General features: G+C 41.5%; 1 protein-coding gene across 2 annotated transcripts in view; it reads left to right on the top strand.

Moving 5' to 3' along the window:
* The window catches only part of LOC118411623 (synaptotagmin-15-like), a 53484-nt gene that overhangs the window by 11488 nt on the left and 22140 nt on the right, over positions 1 to 19856 (top strand). Inside the window, exon 2 of one of the 2 annotated variants that reach the window (XM_035814097.1) lies at positions 10986 to 11157. In XM_035814097.1, the coding sequence (XP_035669990.1) occupies positions 10986 to 11157 (172 nt within the window). Of the gene's footprint in view, positions 1 to 10985; positions 11158 to 17186; positions 17602 to 19856 lie in introns of those variants that run through there. The other variant, XM_035814098.1, reaches the window with a different exon arrangement.

The raw sequence follows: 19856 nt of genomic DNA, 5'->3' as shown, positions 1-19856 counted from the left end.
TTTATTCTAAGAGTTGTTGTAGTGTCCGTACCCCAAACAAGTGTCTGGACCCGAAACAAGTGTTCCGAAATACATACATTATATCAAATGTTCCGACACGCGTTGTGTACATATGACATGAGTCGTGTTCAAGCCTATCCTCACGAAGCTATAGTAGTTTCGATACCTGTCCTGAACGGCGCCCCTGAGCTAAAAACATTCAAATTCTAGTTTAAGATCATATACCTTCTTCTAATACTCTCATCTTGTGTCATTGGGTAGCGGTTTTGAACTCTGTTAATCTGGTACAGAGTTTGAACTCAATCGCAAATTTCAGCTGAAACTTTTCTTCACATCTATAATAAATAAAGGTTCAAATTAAAACACGCAACGTTTGCTGTATAAGCACCTGGATAAGATACGTACCAGTGCTGGTGCTTGCCCTTCCGCGGCCTTATAAGAGCGCATCACGTTATTGTTGGGTGGAGCGCTGATCAAATTTCGTACGCTCAGCATGGCAGCTCTGTTTCCTCTTTCGACAGAATTTTTCCAGATGTCCTAGACACAGGACACCATATTTTCCTGCAGTCTCCACTCTTATCAAATACACGCATCTTTGGTTTGGAATGTGGTACACCCTTTGAAAAGGGCGGTGTGATGAATGGGCCCGTCATGCTGACGGCACTCCACATAAACACGACTAATCAGCCCCAGGCAGGACTGAGTCCGGCATGTTGTGACAAATTTTCCCTTTCTTCTTTTCTCTCTATGTTGTACCTCAGGATGATTCGGTGCAAGCCGAACTGAGAAAGCTACGAGAGGTGTGCCTCGATCCTAACATTCATCTTGAAGATGAGTCGTGCCCTGGACCGCCTGATCAAGGCAGGCACGCGGGCGAAACCCAACAAAAACATAATTTTTAAATATACCTTGCTGCACCTTAGGGTGTTTGATACAAACTGCCCAAGGTATAGCACAGTAAACATGAATACACTCTTCATGTCGTGTAGACTCAAATATCAAGATGTACTTGACATACATTGCAGGACTGGTCCGACCATTTTAAAGCTAAGGCTAGGGCACAACCCGCCATGCGTGCACCTGCGTGGTGTCTACGTGCCACAACTGGTGCTGGTAAACGGGCTGCTAACTTCAGCTCGGTCTTGCAGATGGGGCTTTGTGGACGGTTATAATTGTTAATTAATTCGAGGTGAGATATGGTTAGTGAGATGAGATCGGCCGTGTTGTGTTTGATAAGGTCAAAGTTCACCTAACACAGCGTCTGACGGTTCATTTCTTATGAAATCCTATATTGGTCTTCCCCTAACTGTTGGTAGGTATAATTTGACAAGATATAAATGTTTTGAAGGAATAATAGACAAGTAAGAGAGGACGCCCTAGTCACAATGAGGTTCGATTAGATGATGTAGTGCTAATAGAAGACAAAACAGGACAGCTCACAATACAGAGCTAGTGATGTCCATTTTTTGAAAAAGTTGGGTATCCCCGTCCGACACATGGTGTAGAAGTTTCTGTGTTTGTTTAGGCCTAGTTGACAGATTAGAATAAATGCGTTACTGATAACAAGAGCCACCCGTGAGAGAGGGCCACGAGAAAATAAGTACCACATGACCGCCTCCCCCGCTTCACGGAGATGTAAACAAACTACCACTGATCACTAGAACAGAACCACTCACTGAATAGAGCAGAACCACCGCGACGATAATCACGCTCACGTAAAAGCATGACATGTACTGGCACGTACGGGAGGCGAATCCGTAGCCCGATGGCAGAGGAAGTCTTTCCTGCACGTTAAGTTCTACGGCGTGTCTACGTGCTTCATAATCCATCGGATTCCCTACGAGACCGTACGGAGGCGGTACTTACCACTTACGGATCCCAAAAGATTGCCCACGTTGTGGCACGTTTTTTTTTTTTTTTGGTTTCTCCTGTCGATTGGACAGATGAGGAGGCAGACAGGCTTTTTTTGCACGCACGGTGGGTTGTGCCCTTATCTTCATACAAATCATCACATTCATCACACAATACGGATAAGTAAAAGGAAGGCATACACGACATCAAAACACCAGATATTGCTAAATACAATCCAAATCATATGAGTGACCAATTTACCTCTCCTTTTGTCAGTTGTTTTGTTACAAAAGATAATGCACTGTGTAGTTATTCTGCCATAGACGCACGGTAAGGGGAGGACACCCCGTGGCCGGCATGGGCCCGACGAACACGTGTCCCGGCACAAGAGGCGGTACCCTCCAGATTGACGTAAACCCGACCTCACTACCCTTCCGGCACCCCAAAACGTTCATTGCTGGGTCACTGCACCAAAACGTGGACGTATGGGAAAAACTAGCAAAATTCTTGGGACAAGGGCCCGGAAGTCTTTGTTTGGATAAAGAATAAAGTTCAGGATAAGAAATTCTTCGCCTTACGTTTGAGGGTAGCTTTAGAGGGCGGATGTAAAAGTCGGAACAGGTCGTCGACCCGAATTGCCACCGAACATGTACACCGAGTAGCACGGAACAAAACTAAGTCGGAATGAACAGTGGTTTCTGCATCATAGTCACGCCATACTCTCGCGGAGAGTATTCCAAAGTAGGAAGTCCCCGATGAAGGAGTGTCCGTTTGCGTTTTAATCACAGCTGGCACGTTTAATTTTAAAGATCCACGTGCACGAAACGCCAGATCTTTGACCCGTATTTCAACTGAACCGAAACGTTTTTTACCTACCGTAACTTGGTTGTATTTCCCTGTATGTCACAAAAGGTCGTTCATCTCTTGATCTTTGAGCAGATGTTATAGAATGGCTTATCCACACACCTATGTCAACATTGCAGCGTTGGCCAGATACCTTGATTCCTTGGAACCGATGACATAAAATGGATTACCCGAAACCAAACACTTACCTGGCCAGGCGCAGATAATCAATGTAACATGTAGCATGCTTGAAATCTTTCTAATTTCAACTTCGTTAATTGTTTTGATATTTCTCGGAGGGGTTAGGTGCATCTTACAAACGAGACGTTTAAATAATGCCGTAATTGCGCGCGCGTTCAGCTAAGGTTGTCGTTTGTTTAAAGTACAAATCTGAGGTGGAATTTTGCGGTCCCCCTGTAATTAGAATTTATAACATTGCAAATTACATAAATGATGCATATTTTAATGTTGCATATGATCTAAGCATTTCCACACCGCCATGGACCATGTTACGAAGCGGCATCCTTCTTGTTGGCCATGATCACCTTGGCGTACAGCCATGTGTACCTTTGGTCCGCTCAGATAGTCGTTATGGATGTAACAGTTCAACATAAAAGCTCATATGGTTACATGGTCACTCACACGCACAGACATAGATTGTAGGGACTAATATGTTTTTCGTTCCTTTTATGTGCGTATCTATATCGATGTACTTAAGGTGTACAGAAAAAGCACATACCTCAATGTTGCAGTTGTTTCCAATATCTTGGTATTTGTTGTCATCGGCAAATTACAGACGGTTTCACATGTACATGGTGATAGATTACAACAGACCGCACTGTGTATGTATTTGATTCTACACAGGTAACAATATATTCACTTTAATAAAATAAACCATGTCATTAACAACATCATACTTCACAGCACATCAAGGACAATGTATCGCGACACTACGACACTCGCTATAGACAGCCCGCAACATGATCATGACTTACCGAGCATACAATTCCTTAATCATCTCTATCAAGATATCATATACATGTATAACACGAGTTCGGAGACCTCATACCTCCATGAAATATTCTGATTATGCAAATGACTTGCATATCTGCATAATTTATGCTTGGTTATATACACCTTTGCATAACTTACACAGGTCACAATGTTGACAATCCAATCATTTACTACATTTGCTACATGGATTAGGACACATTTACATTAATTATGCAAATTAGGGACTTATTTGCATAATTGGTATCTGCTAATCTTCCACCTGTCACAAATTACATATGTTACATGTATTTAAGTCCTATGATGAAAAATACTGGAAACATAGATTTTCCTCATTAAAGATGCAAATTAGTCCAAATTTGCATAATTTGCACTTCATTATGTACATCTCTGCCAAACATACCTATATGCTAAATATCATAGAAATCCATCGTTCCTATGTTCCGTTATGCTCCTTGGAAGATTTAGACAAAATTGCTCCTGCAGTTCCAGAGCAAGCCACTAGGGGGCCCAAACCTATATACCATTTTCCTTGCGTCACAAGCTGCCACCAAGAAATCAAGACCATAGCATGTTCAGGTCAAAAGATACAAAGAAATCGAAGTTCTGCTACAGTACCAAGGTCACACAACAGGGGCCCAAAATCGACCTTTGTCTTCCAAACACCTACCCACATACCAAATATCATTACAATCCATTCAGGGGTTCTAAAGTTATGCTGGCCACAAATATGCGGACACACACACAGACATACACACACACAGACACACCAAAAACTATACCTCCATTTTTCGTGGAGGTAACAAAGACAAACGATAGTACCGTCGCCATGGCAATGCTTTTTAATTGCCACACTTTTTGAAAAATGTTATGATTACCGTCTATGTTTAGCGGTTCGTAAAGTATGAATATAGCACAAAATATGAGATGTATATTGTTAAGATAACCTACGATATCGCGGGTACATAAAAGCACGTCGCCCCAGTAAGGACTAACAAAGTCACGATCACAGCTGTGCAAATTGTAGCTGTGAATGGCGCAACGTGTTATTGTCATATACCGGTGTGACGTTAGGGCCGCCAAGTTAGTTGGTTGAACATTTATAGAAGAGCCAGACTCATATTTGTACATGTGTATTATTTGCACGTATATAATGACTACGGGTTGTAATTATGTATCTAAATGTATCTGTCAGCTATCTCATGACGACACGAGAGCCCCTAAGTCTAAGTATCATACATGGTGAATAGCATTTCTGTCCTGCTCACATGATTGCAAACACGTACGCCATGAATGTATTCGTCTGCGTTTTTCTTTGGTTGCCATAGCAGAGTTGTATGACGTTTCAGTATCGATGTTTTAGTACGCACACTGGTTGTGTTGTGCTTTCTGCTTAGGTTCTCTTCCACATAAGCAGGCGTGTTGAGAGATGTTGAACTCTAAAAGTCTCCATCCCGTTTATCTATCTCTTTCGTTAGACACGATAAAACATAGACAAGGACAAAATGGTCCTACATTCACGAGGCAGCCTAACACGTATCACTATCAGGTTCAACCCTCTGTGGTCAGTGTTAAAGCAACATAAACTACACATCGTGACGACATGACCTTGTTTCTATGTAACGCAAGGACTAATGAGAGTGAAGTAAGGTCATCGATCGATAACGGGTGTTTTTATGATATCAATATATTCACCCTATCTACACGACGGTGGCAGCTGGTTTTAAGTGGCGGGACAGCTTTTCAGTTTAGGCTCGGTCACATACCTCGTGCGATTATCGTACGAATTTGGTGCCATGGGATTTTCAAGCAGGCTGTGACAAAACAAACTGCCGATTAGAATTCGAATCTATGGCAGCATTATGTGTAGCAAGACAGTTGAACTTGGCAGGACCCACACATGGCCTAAACAAGACATGCCCTAATACCCTTGTCACATTATCCGCGATCTTCGGGCGTATCGATGGAAGATCGGCCATATTTAAGATCGACAGAGAGTTACGCGTATTTTCACCTGAAAACCGTCCCTGTCACATATAAACCATACCTTGTACAAAGTTATTGATATAAGCGAGCCTCGGGCGATTTTGGCTAAATGTGACAGGGGTATTAGTTAGCCATCATACGACAGATAGTCGGTGGTACCTCAACTATAGACCACATCATAGTACCAGGAGAAATAGTAGCAGAAGTGATATCATGCAAAGTAATGGAAGATGATGTCCTGAACATGTCTGATCACAAGCCAGTTATAGCCATCCTGAAGAACAAACCAAAAGAATGGAAAGAGAGTAACCCTACAGAAAAGCTGGACTGGGAAAAAGCAGGTGATCGACTTCTTGTGAACACATACAAGGAAAATGTGAAGAGGAAGTTAGAGGGGATGGAAACCCTCACACAGAGGTCAACAGTGGCTATAGAAAAAGAACTTGCAGCGTTAACCAGAGTACTAAGAAGTACAGCGGCTGAAGTGATACCAGCTAAGAAAATAAGGAAGCATCAGCGGCCATACTGGTCACAGACCCTTGCAGACAAACATAAGGAAGAGATTGATTTATGGCTACAGTGGAAAGAGGCAGGAAAACCAAGGGAAAAGGACAATCACTTGTACAAAAAGTACAAAGAAAGTAAAGCACGATTTAGAACAGAACTGAGGAGAGCTAAACTACTACAAGAAGCACAAGAGAATGAAGAGTTAGCAAAGTTAGCAGAGACTGACGATAAAACCTTCTGGAAAAAGATAAGATGCAGAAAAGGGAAAATAGACAGACCACAAGCAGTGAGACTGGGGGATCAATTCCTGACTGACCCCAAAGAAGTGAGAGAGGCTTGGGCCAGCCATTTTGAAACATTGGGAAATGAACAGGAAGAAGAGAGTAAATGGTTTGATGAGTCACACCAGAAAGTAATCACTGCAGAAGTAACTGAGATGGAGAAAGAAAGCCATAACAACTTAGAGGGCATTCTGGAAGAACCATTCCTACTCACAGAGATTATGTCAGTCTGCAGACAGTTGAAGAATGGCAAGGCTGGAGGGAATGACGGATTAACATACGAACACATTAAATATGGAGGAGAAGCACTGTGGGCAAGAATGACCCTATTGTTCAACATGATGAGAGAATTGGAATACATACCTGAAGAATTCAAAAAAGGAATCAAAATCCCCTTACTTAAGCAAGGGAAAGCAGATAAGACTGACCTAGACTCCCACAGAGGGATAACACTGTTAAATGTCATGGCTAAAATCTGGGAGAAGGTGCTACACAACAGATGGAGGCCTTGGTTGTTGGCAAGAGGTATCCCACATGAACTACAGAGTGGGGGGCAGATAGGATGCTGCAACATAACCACCGCCTATACCGTACAAGAAACACTCAACCACTACAAGGAAAGAAACAGTGCAGTCTATGGGTGCTTTCTGGATACAAAGAAGGCGTATGATACAGTATGGACCCAAGGAATGCTGTACAAAGTGTACAGAGAAGGAGTGAATGGAAAATTATGGAGAATATTGAAACAAATGCACACTGGAAACACTTACTGTGTATTACTGAATGGTGAGATGTCAAGGGAATTCAGAACATCACGTGGGGTGAACCAAGGCGGCGTTTTGTCGCTCATCTGCTATCTCTTAGCGACAAATGACATCCATGCAGAACTTCAAGCCCTAGGTGGTGGCGTGTGTATAGGTGACATCTACTGTGGGTCACCTGCACTGGCAGATGATATAAGTCTTCTTGCAAGCACCAGGATGGGATTAGAGAAGCTGATAGGTGCAATGCATGACTATGGAAGGAAATGGCGGTTCCAATATGCCCCGGAAAAAAGCAAGTGTGTAGTGTTCGGAAAAAGGGTAAAGGAGCACCCCACAGCAACAGTCCTGACAAGTGATTGGAAGATGGGAGCATCCACAATCCCAGAAGTAACTGTGGTGACCCATGTGGGGGTCCAGCACTCGACCGACCTCAGATCATCAGAGGCCATAGAAAAAGCGTGCAAGAAAGGGAAGAGTAAAATCAGTGCAATACTGGCAACGGGTTCTGAGGGACATACTCCAAACCCCATAATCACCAAGAGACTGTACAGCACAATTGTAATCCCTAGCATGATGCATGGCTGTGAACTGTGGTATCCAACCAACACCGACCTACTTAAGTTAGAAAGAGTCCACAGAGCAGGGGTAAAACAAATGCAAGGAATGCACTTCCAAACAGAGACTAATGCAAGTCTGGGATCACTAGGGATGCTGACATTAAAAGCCATGATGGACAAACGCAAACTATATTTCTTTGGAAGGCTGGCGCAACTACCTAGCACAATATTGGCCAAAAAAATCTTCACGTACAGACTTTACTCATATATTCTAAGGAGAAAGTGCCAAACTACCACAGGCTTTGTGAGAGACTGTTTTGCAATTGCCAAAGAGTATGGACTCCAACAATACCTGGAAAATTATTGGTTAACAAGGGACTTTCCTTCAGTAACGGAGTGGAAACGAGTGGTTACGACAGCTGTGAATAATAAGGAAGAGGAACGGTGGAAAGCCAGGGTAGCTGAGAGACAAACATGCCCCAGATTCTACAAAATACATCACACAACCCTGCAGCCCAACAAACTGTGGACACTGTCCCGAAAGAAACCTGAACACAGAGTTAACTTGCAAAACCTCATACATCTGAGTACTGCTCCAGTGAACCAAGGCAACAGACTGTGTCCAACATGTGACAGAATGACTCAGGACATTGTAGGACACTTAGTAGCTGAATGCACTACATTTAACAACATCAGAACTGATATAGTAAATGAGATAACAGACAGACTTGGTGTTAATGTTGCTGTTAGAGTGTTCCAACAACCTGATGAAAGACTAGTGGAGATTGTCTTAGGGGCAGAAGTAGTCGAAGAAGATGTAGAAGCAGAGAGTTGGGAATGTTTTATCCTCGCAGTGGCTAAAATTATAAAGCCCTTGGCGTCTATGGCTTTAAAGCACACGATATGGAAGGACTCGAGTCTGGAAATATAACAGAAAACAACAGTAAACAGAAGCATGTCACATGACATGAGTTTGGAAAGAGAAAGAAGTGGAATTGTCACAGATGTTATGTATTAACGCTACTTAGCGATTATATAAATGTGTCGCATACTAGTAACGTATATAAGCTGCATGTTTTAAAGAGAAATTTTATTGTATGTAACTGAGTGTTTTTTTTATGCTCTCCCAAGTGGAGGAATAAAGTACAAGAGAGAAAGAAAGAAAGAAAGAAAGAAAGAAAGAAAGAAAGAAAGAAAGAAAGAAAGAAAGAAAGAAAGAGAGAGACACACACACAGATGGATGGCATGTAGTTGGACTGTTCTATTTTTGACAGGTAATCGTCAAGTGACCAATGGAGCAGATTAGGACCCGGATGTTTTCACTCAGACACACTTCATTGATGATGACTGTACACTGGGTCCCCTGTTTTTGTTGTTCTCCGCAAGTCTGTTGATCTGCTTGGGTTTGAATATTTTTTTATTTATCCATCAACACGGTAAGGCGCATCGCACAGTGGTAAAGGATTCTAGCAGCTGCTGTTATTAGCTTTACCACAGACAATAAAGAAATAAAACTGATAACGACAATGACTGGTGTTGGAAATTTGGGCAACGTAAGTTTCATTGCATGACCAGACGTTAGATACATATTCCATGGGCGGAGTTTATTAAGAGGTAAAACTGTTTGATTCCTGAATCCGCTTCCTTGTACTGTAAATGAAATAAGAGGTATCTACCACATAGAATCATAGTATAGTACAAGGGATATCAAAACCGGAAGTTACGCTGCAGTACCTTAGAAAACTGCTAGGGGCTCAGTATCAAACGTGACCTTTGCTTTCCCGACCTATATCCCCTACCAAATATCATACGGATCCATCCACAGCTTCTCGAGTTATGCAGTCCACAAGCACACACACACACACACACTACCAAAATACAAGGGCCTTGACCCTTTTCTGGCTTTGACGCCTTGTTATGAATGGAGAAGATAACCTTGTACTTCAACACCACCTCATTATTACAAAATTGACCCTACGTCAGTTTGTTTAAGAAATCTACACCGCCTACTGTTTGTTTAAAGGGAAGGCGTCTGTATTAATTTTCTACTAATACCGAGATTTTCAAGAAGATAATAGAAATGAAGCCGAAACACCACCTGAGTTAAAACGTTAACACGTCTAAAGACAGGGTGACATTGTTAAACCTAATTATTTTCTCCACATAAGAGATTTTTAATTTTTAAGTGAAAACTGCCAGTTTCCGTTCTATTTTTGGACCACAAAAAGGCCGATGACCGTCACTCAAAATTTCCGGAAGCAATGTTCGTAATTTATCCAGTTGCAGAAATTAATTTGTTTATGATCGCATTGTAGACGTCACTGCACATGCACACATTGAAAAGCATATTTTAACAACGATAAAATGTATCGCTTAAATAGCCAATTCCTTTGCGTACTGGCACATAGGCGTCCCGCACGATCCTATCGCCACACGCCTGCCTGTGGCACCATACAGACTTCCTGGTTACCAGACAGCCGGAGTATGACCCGTGATAGCGCCTGTTCTAATGCGTTTTAATGGAGCGTCGATCAACTAAGTATTACAGCTACTATCTATGCAGCTGTAAGACGGCTGATTGGTTCCCAGAAGTTTAGTATCAATGAGTCGTCATCTCTAGGCAGCTGTTGATAGGAAGGATCATAACAATCTCTGACCTGCCCCGCTTACACCACGGTCACATTTCCAAACCGGTGCCCGGTGGGGCTGTTTGCGAAAATGACAAATAAAAGTGCTTATCAATGAATATGTACAAATCATGCTCACGACTGTATCTTTTACGTCCTGTGTGTTTCGTTTACTTAAATATAACAGTTTTCGGTCCCGAAAGCTGCGCGACCGAATCCCCGGTATAGAAGTGGGACCGAAGCACTAATGTATGGTTGCACTTCAAAGGCAAAAGCGACTTCTATCGGTGTGTCGGACATTTGCACTAAGTTAGATTGTATACAACAATATCTGCTGGAAGGTCAACACTTTTACTTCTCCTCTTTACTAGCTCCTATCAACATGGTTATGTCCTTCAGGAAGTTGTAGCACTAGTACCACGTCTCAATAATGAAGTAATTAGTTAAGACATTCTTTGTCTCCTTACAACTTCAATTGCAAACTTTCATAATATGCCACAGCTGCTGTTTTTTTCTGACCTCGGTCAAAATCTTCTAATTATTCAATGATATTTTCAGGCTACGATGCAGCACTGGCAGTCGGCGCATGCGCATCAGTGCTGGTGACGGTAGGCGCGGTGGGTTTCCTGTGCACGTGGCTATGGAGACGGAAGCAAGGTTACCATAGCAACGTGGATGACCTGAACAACGGAGGAGGCAACTCTTGGTTGGAGTGTTGCTGGCCAACAAGGTATGTACAAAGTTGTGTTCTTTTTGTTTGCTTGTTTGTTTGTTTTCCGTTTGTGTATTCTACCAGAAGGGATACATGTTGGGACCAAGGGGTATATTTGCGGGTCATGAGATACAGCGCTCCCCTCCTTCCATTCTTCATGTAATTACGTTCGTGTTGCAGTATCTGGATGTTCCTGTAGGTGACGCTTCAACATTCTTAGCTTACTGCGCGCGCGGATTTTCGAGGTTGAATATCAATGGATTCATAATTTGTTAGGCCATTTATTTTAGGTAAAGTAGGTATAAATGAATGAATGAATGAATGGTTCTATTTGATCAACGTGATCAGGCAAAAAGTACATCGCAGCCACAGGCTGAATTGCATACTTTTACAGTTAAAATCGTTGGCTTAGGCACATTACAGCTTTACATTTAAACGCACTGATGACAGATTTGTATTCTTAAAATCAACAACAACACTATCTTAAAACAGATAGGTTAAATCGATAAGTTGGTCCTAAGATCGTGATACGCTTCTACAATGCCTACATTTCATAAAAAAGTTATGGAAAACCTCAATAAGTTCCTTTCTTATGAACAATGTGATTGTGGTGCAATAAACGTGATAAGGTTTCGCGCATTGTTGTAGGTTGTGCGAATGTTTTATGACACAAGATATATGATATTACTATCCACAGTCCATAGCTAGTATAATGTACTTAATATCTTTGATGGGGAATGAAAAGTTGTAGGAATCCTGAGGTATATACAGGAGCAAATCAAGAGGAACCGAAAACCATACAACATTACATCAAAGTGTTTCTGTAGGCCTTTGTGTGCCCTTCACATTCTGAAGCGTCCCATTGGAAGCTGTGGACTTTGAGGAGAGTTCACTTTTATGCAGCCTTAAATTTCCAGTGACATCTGATTGACAGCCCCACTTTTCAACAAGACTTCACTTTTCAACTAGACCTTCCACAGCAAATCCATCTTCAACTAAGCCTTCTCCCGTGTTCAAAGGCATCTATCAGAGCAGAGGCGGGACTGCGTGAAGCACATTAACGCAAATCCCACTTTCACAGTCGGGCTTCTCTCCGATTCCACAGATAAAGCCCGGTTTCAAATTCAATTTGTTTTGAATCTCGGCGTAGAAATGTGCCCGCAGTAAATAAAGAACTGACATGCTAAGCAGCACATCCTCTACAGAAAAAACGAAAGACTTTGATGGAAATCTAAGTGGATAGAGATACACGAATCTGCATTTATCCCGTTAAGAGCAAAAGAACTGCTTAGTAAAGATCACGCCTGGCGTCTTGCAGCGGTAAGAACGACACGGTAGACAGATGCCCCTGTAAGATACGCGCTTACGTGTTCTTTCCACGTTATGCCTGTATACGGCATATTTCCGGCTTAATCATCCTTAGACCATTTGCCAAAGACAGGGTTTCTGTATGTGGAAAGGGGTTACTATGCTTGAGGAACTTCTTTTTCGCTCAATCTGTAAAAAAAGCCGATGACAACTTACACCTGAGTCTACTTTCCACATGCACAGATATACAACACTAACTATAGGGGTCAGCAACTTTTGATAATAAAATAGCTCTCTTTATATCGTAAACCTGAATTCGTCTGTATGTCTGATCCATATCTAAACATGAATGTTTCGATCAAACAAGTGTAAAATCAAAACGGCGTACAGGGAGGAAAAACTGCACAAAATTCCTAGGGAAGAAATCCTAGCACAGAAAAGCCAGGGGGTGAAACACCCATGTTAAAAGGTCCTAGGGAGCAAACCCTAGCCAAAATGTCAGTGTTATACTTTGTAGTAATGCCGCTAGATAAATAAGGGCAGAGAAGAAAATTGTAAAGAGGAGGTGCCAGTATAAATGTTCCACAATGTGTGCTTTTCATATGTATTTCATCATGTTTGTATTACATAAACGATATTTATATTTGGTTAAAAAACAAAAGTTATTTGATCTCATAACTGCATTACGTATATGTAACGCGTTTTAATTGAGTTTGTTTGTTATGTATCATGTAAAGGTCCTGGAGATAAACAGCCTTACATACAATAAAACTCACGTGCACACGATCTTTAAAACATTATCAATTACCTACTTTTCATGGACAAGATTAATTCTCAATCGAATAAAATTATAACTATTCTATCTAAGACACGGGTGTGCAGAGAACGGTGGAGTTATTGGGCCCAGAGATAGGCCAGTAACCTTTACATTTACGTCCTTCCGAGAATAGTCCTAATTAGTTTCTCTTCACGCGAGTATGGAGTATTTTGATATTACACGGATGATACGTGAGAGGTCAGCTTGGCGTTCCACATACACTCCCACGGTATCACACCCCTGCTCCAAACCGCCAGGCAATTAGTATAGAAATGAATGTTCTGTGGTGCCCTGCACTGAATTTTCAACAAGTAATTCATTCTGTCACGTACGCTAGAAGAAATATGCCAAGAAAAACTGCTTGTGTCTCTAACAACGGTTTACGTAGAGATCGTCATGTTTGCTCTTTTGTATCTGTCCCTGGTACTGATTTGCGTTACATTCCATTTGCACGTTACTTACGTTGCCCAATTTGGTGTTGTATATTACAACAGTCTCTAACGAGGTCTATTCAAGTAGAAATGATTACTCTCCAAGCAGAGGTTCGGCTCCGGCTGTTTTCACGTGTTTTGGGGCGTTTTTATCGGGCTGGGAGCCATGATGAAAACAGCAAAAAATAGGGAGCCCAATAAAAATGCCCCCAAACACGTCAAAAACAGCCAGAGTCGAACCTCTGCTTGGATAGTAAAAATAAAATCATTAACAAGAACAATACCAAGAAAAATATAAATGAAGAAGGCCGTTGAAGCACACCCATTTTCAGCCATACCCTTTGCATAACATGTACGTTTGGCCTGGTGAAAATAGAAATGTCCCACGGGTTGAAACTGACAGACTTTGACTTGAGTAGGATTAATGGCAGTAAGCGTGTGCTTGGTACAAGTAAATCAACCTTACTCTATTTGTGCCAATCTTTTTATATACCTAAGTTTTGGAAGGACGCGTTGTTTTATACTGAAAAAGGGTATCGCTGTCTTTCTTCACTTGCCTCTCTGTGGGCGTTGGCAGATGTTGTTGTTGTTGTGTTTTTTTTTTGGGGGGGGGGGGGGTTCAACCGGGAAGGATCTGATGCCGGGAAAGAAATATATGCCGGGGAGCCAGCGCCCTTTCGAATTGGTGCTAATGTAGGATGATTAAAAATGCATCAAAAAGAGATTTGCGGTGATCATAGGGTGTTCACTTACTACCCTAGGCGCAACATAGGTAAGATATTATAATTCATCATTTGTGGATTTAAAACTAGTCGCAATTTCAGGTTACAAATTGGCGGTTCGCACCACTTTGCGAATGTCTGGCGCAATTTGGTGCTTTCCAGTGATATACGCACATAAGGTTTGGAAGGACGCGTTGTTTTTAAATGTGGGTTAACATTGATACAATCCAGTGGAAAGGGTCGACGTGTTACCATGGCTGGAAGGATTACCGTCTGGAGCGCCACTCTTACCGGTGGAATCTACGCCAACCATTAGGGAGCTGTCTGGAATAGTCCAGGCACGGCATTGTGCAAAGCCTTTAAGCTTTGTTTCACACGGAACTAATTCTCTCAAATATCAACCACGACAACTCGGGTTCCCAGAGGAAGAAAGAAACCTTCTCCTTTAATGCAAGTCGCGGGGAGAGAAAGAATTAATAGTCTATGTACTAGATATGATAAAGCCATTTGTACTATATCTTATTTACATTAGTTTAGATTGTTTTTACAGATCGCTTGTTCGTCGGCATAAAATAACTATTTCAGCACCAAGGAAAGCACCAGTTATATCTACTGGTAATAGCTAAAAATACAGTCGTTAATTTATTGTTTCTACACGACGCACGACTTTATCAGCTACAGGCGCGATTTCAAGCAATCAGACCACGGCATCCTGTGCCAAACGTTAAACGTAAGCTGTATTCTGTGCAGGACAAAGCAGGGGGCCAGATCCAAAGCGTGCCTTGACTCTTGATAGCCCGTTTCCGATAGAATGTCCTGAACTAATGTCATTGCTTCAGAAACAGTTAAATGAGCTATTACTACAGCACAAATACAAAAGTTGGAAACGTTCAATGTGTGATAACAGCCCGGCCTTCACAACGTTAGTCCATAGTATCGGCGAGCAAGAGAATCCATAATAAATGGATATGTTAACTTAACCCCATAGGAAGCTCCGTCTATAAGGTCTACATAGATCTATCTTATCTCCAGAGGTAAATCGTGATACCTTTTCACTCTTTTATTTACTGGGTAGGCCCACTACTCTCTCTTCGCAGAGCTTACAATGGGTGGGGCTAAATTACAAGTGAGCGGTTGCCATCCGACGCTAACTCAGGTGACCTCAATACGACAGCAATTGCCCCAGGTGCGGTCATAGAACTGTAGGTTTTGAACCTTCACACAAGGAAGGTCCCCTAGGCCATATTTCTTAAATCTTTATAAGTGTTCTTCAACGTGCTCGAGGTGTGGTTCCTCAAACACAGGACCTCCATTTAACGTCCTATGCGAGGGGCGGCCCTAGACGAAGCTAGGTACTCATATTTTGACATAAGTGAAGCGAGGAAAATCGAGTAAAGTGCCTTTCCAAGTGACACGGGATCCAGTGGCACATCACCGTATTTGAACCCAGAACCTCTGGGTTATGAACCGAACACCCTGCCGATTGCGCCACACGACCCCAGAAATGATTGTTACGTGCAAGGTGGCTCTCAAGGTCTGGGGTTAGGCCACAGCAAATGGGGAAGGGATCTACTGTCATCAACAAGCCTGGCGAGTTCTTGAGCGTGTTTTATATCAATATTACATAAGACAGCATTGACACCAATTCAATAATACCTTTTTTAGTCTATTCAACATTCTCATCCACCTTACATTAAATAGATAAGTACATTAAAAGATATGTGGTATGAGAAGTTCCCAAATCAAACAGCGTTGGATGCTGTAGTGCTAGTCAAACATCTGGAAAATACGTTTCCCAAGACTTAATTTTTTCTCCTAATACGGCCTTCAGCCTTGAGACATCAGTATGAAAACAGGAATCACGGATTGAAACGTTTTCTCGCGACCTGTGGCATTTACAAACCGAGCGTTTGGTTACATTTCCGTGCTTTCATCATTTCCATCCGTTCCTGTGTGGTTAATATGATGAGGATCAGTCGCCACTGCTGGCGGAAATAAGACGCGGAAACCAGTACCTACACGTAATGGTAACGGGGTTACAAAGCAGTTCATTATGATGCGGAGCCGTGTATGCTTGCAGGGATTCGGTATTTCATTACAGTTAGCTGCACATTTACGTGTGTGAAGCGGAGTCTGCTTGATATTTGTCAAGTTATGGATATGTGGTGTTCATTTGCTCTTCAATTTAAATCGCCATGATCCTTATAAATGTCAAATTCATTTAACAGATTTATTTTGCACATGGAACAATCAGTCAAAATCTTCACTGTCTTTCCAAGCCTTAGTTGAAGGGGTGTCAAATACCCCCTCCCCGTCTTCCTAATTGGTATACATTGACTGATTCACCATAGAGATGTTGGGAAATCTCCACTGGATTCAATTTTAGATTCCTGTAACGATCTAATTTAAGGACGTGGGATGTAGAAAATTAAAGAGAAACATTCGGCCCGTCGGTACCCTGGTTCATGTCAACAGCTAGCAAACGGACTGCTTCTGACGTCATCTAATTTACATATGAGTCTGGCAGGAACACTGCATACGTTTAGTGTGTCATAAAAAAATGATGATGTGCAAAAATTCCCATCTTATGAAATTCTTTGCTGGATTTCTCAATTGTCAACTGTCAGCCCCTTTTTGAAACATCGCAGCTTCAGTGGATGAAATAACAGCATTTTTGTGTCACTAATAAGGTGGCCTAGATCGTTGGCAAAAACAGGAAACAACAAAGCCTTCTGCTCGGCCCGTGCATATAATATCCTGTCGGCGACGGAACACATGCGAGTTAATTCAGTGCGTACACAGGTGGTGGAGGCAGGCGCAGGTACGGCACCGTGCGCAGGTAGAGTCGGACGGAGCTAAGGTGTGCTGTCGTGTCTAACACGCCTCTAGTCGCATGTGCGGCGTTTTCTACCGCTCCAAATCAGGCTGCTTTCACCAGATTTTCGATCTCTGTCGTGTCTTGTAGTCTTGTAACAGGTACCACCTTAGTAATGGCCAGATAGACTGGCATGTTTTCCCCTCGAGAGGACATCGTCATATCTACTGCATTGCTTTGACTGAAAACTGCACGGTGACAACAAGACTCTTCTACAATGAAGGATTTGTGAGTCTAACGGCGTGGTCCACTCATCGTCCACCCGCAACCAGTTGAATCTTCTCCGGTCATCACAATGGGCGGTATAGTGTGAGTACCTCCTGCCATGATTGGGAAGGCTGCTTGTAATGAATATCATTAGTGAGTTATTTTCGTTCGATGTTGATGTTGATGTGGAGTCGTTATAGCCCTTTTTGGGGGGAGTTTATGGACAAAATATGCCCGCCTTGTTACAGTATTATGTATCATACCTCCAAGAGTTATGCAAACTGTCTAAGAATATGTTTGCATATGGACTTCCGCTGTAGCTTTGTTTTCTACTAGATGCTATCTAAATTGAATTTGTGTAACAGCTGACTTCATAATCAGAACATCACACAAAATTTGGAAATATGGATATGACTGAAAAGACAAAAAAAACACAAAGTGTACAAATATTCTTTCGTCAATGAAATTTGTTGAGCGCCCAATTGTAGGTCGTAGGGCAGTCGCAGCGAGGTTGCCCCTAAAGTGTAATGGAGTCAGTCACAACAGGTTATACAGAAAGATGTCTGTCTGAATGTCTGAAAACAAGATCAAGACCGCGGTAGAATAATGAATTTTTACAACAATTCTCATGTGTGTGTTCTAGCAATTCAAGTCTAGCGTTGACCCAGTCACACATAATAGACAACACGGAGTAGTTTAGCCTGAGGTTGTCATCTTAGATACAGGGGATGCAATTGGGCACTTGTAAACCAAAGAGTCACTGTGCAACTCAAGTCATGGTACACATAGAGGCAGAGATTCTTCAGAATTCTGTTATAGAAGGGACATTCATACAGGTATGAGAGTGTATTTCATGATTGTGTAGGTATCCAGCTTGTGTATTCGTAGATCCAAATGGAGAAAGGTAACAAAAAGTTTGACCAAACAAGAAGACAGAAATGCGTTAAAATAATAACAATACTATAAATCAAATTCTATCTTTAGTAACATCTGTAGCATCATCATCACGTAACGTTACGAGTTTGTTCTCATGGATCCCTACATCAATAGTTTCACGTAATGTTACAAGTTTGTTCCAACATCAATAGTTTCACGTAACGTTACAAGTTTGTTCCTACTTCAAATTTTCACGTAACGTTACAAGTTTGTTCCTACATCAATAGTTTCACGTAACGTTACAAGTTTGTTCATACATCAATAGTTTCACGTTACGTTACAAGTTTGTTCCAACATCAATAGTTCCATGTAACGTTAAAAGTTTGTTCCAACATCAATAGTTTCACGTAACGTTACAAGTTTGTTCCTACATCAATAGTTTCACGTAACGTTACAAGTTTGTTCCATCATAAATAGTTTCACGTAACGTAACAAGTTTGTTCCAACATCAATAGTTTCACGTAACGTTACAAGTTTGTTCCATCTTCAATAGTTTCACGTAACGTTACAAGTTTGTTCCAACATCAATAATTTCACGTAACGTTACAAGTTTGTTCCTACATCAATAGTTTCACGTAACGTTACAAGTTTGTTCCTACATCAATAGTTTCACGTAACGTTACAAGTTTGTTCCATCATAAATAGTTTCACGTAACGTAACAAGTTTGTTCCAACATCAATAGTTTCACGTAACGTTACAAGTTTGTTCCATCTTCAATAGTTTCACGTAACGTTACAAGTTTGTTCCAACATCAATAATTTCACGTAACGTTACAAGTTTGTTCCTACATCAATAGTTTCACGTAACGTTACAAGTTTGTTCCAACATCAATAATTTCACGTAACGTTACAAGTTTGTCCCAACATCAATAGTTTCACGTAACGTAACAAGTTTGTTCCTACATCAATAGTTTTCACGTAACGTTACAAGTTTGTTCCAACATCAATAGTTTCACGTAACGTTACAAGTTTGTTCCAACATCAATAGTTTCACGTAACGTTACAAGTTTGTTCCTACATCAATAGTTTCACGTAACGTTACAAGTTTGTTCCTACATCAATAGTTTCACGTAACGTTACAAGTTTGTTCCTACATCAATAGTTTCACGTAACGTTACAAGTTTGTTCCTACATCAATAGTTTCACGTAACGTTACAAGTTTGTTCCTACATCAATAGTTTCACAAAACGTTACAAGTTTGTTCCTACATGTACGTCAATAGTTTCACGTAATGTTACAAGTTTGTTCCTACATCAATAGTTTCACGTTACGTTACAAGTTTGTTCCTACATCAATAGTTTCACGTAACGTTACAAGTTTGTTCCTACATCAATAGTTTCACGTAACGTAACAAGTTTATTCCTACATCAATAGTTTCACGTAACGTTACAAGTTTGTTCCTACATCTTTAATAGTTTCAC

Source organism: Branchiostoma floridae, chromosome 3 (genome assembly GCF_000003815.2).
Source record: "Branchiostoma floridae strain S238N-H82 chromosome 3, Bfl_VNyyK, whole genome shotgun sequence".
Classification (NCBI taxonomy): Eukaryota; Metazoa; Chordata; class Leptocardii; order Amphioxiformes; family Branchiostomatidae; genus Branchiostoma; species Branchiostoma floridae.
The sequence above is the reverse complement of the archived record's forward strand: the minus strand, read 5'-3'. Positions and strand labels throughout refer to the sequence as shown.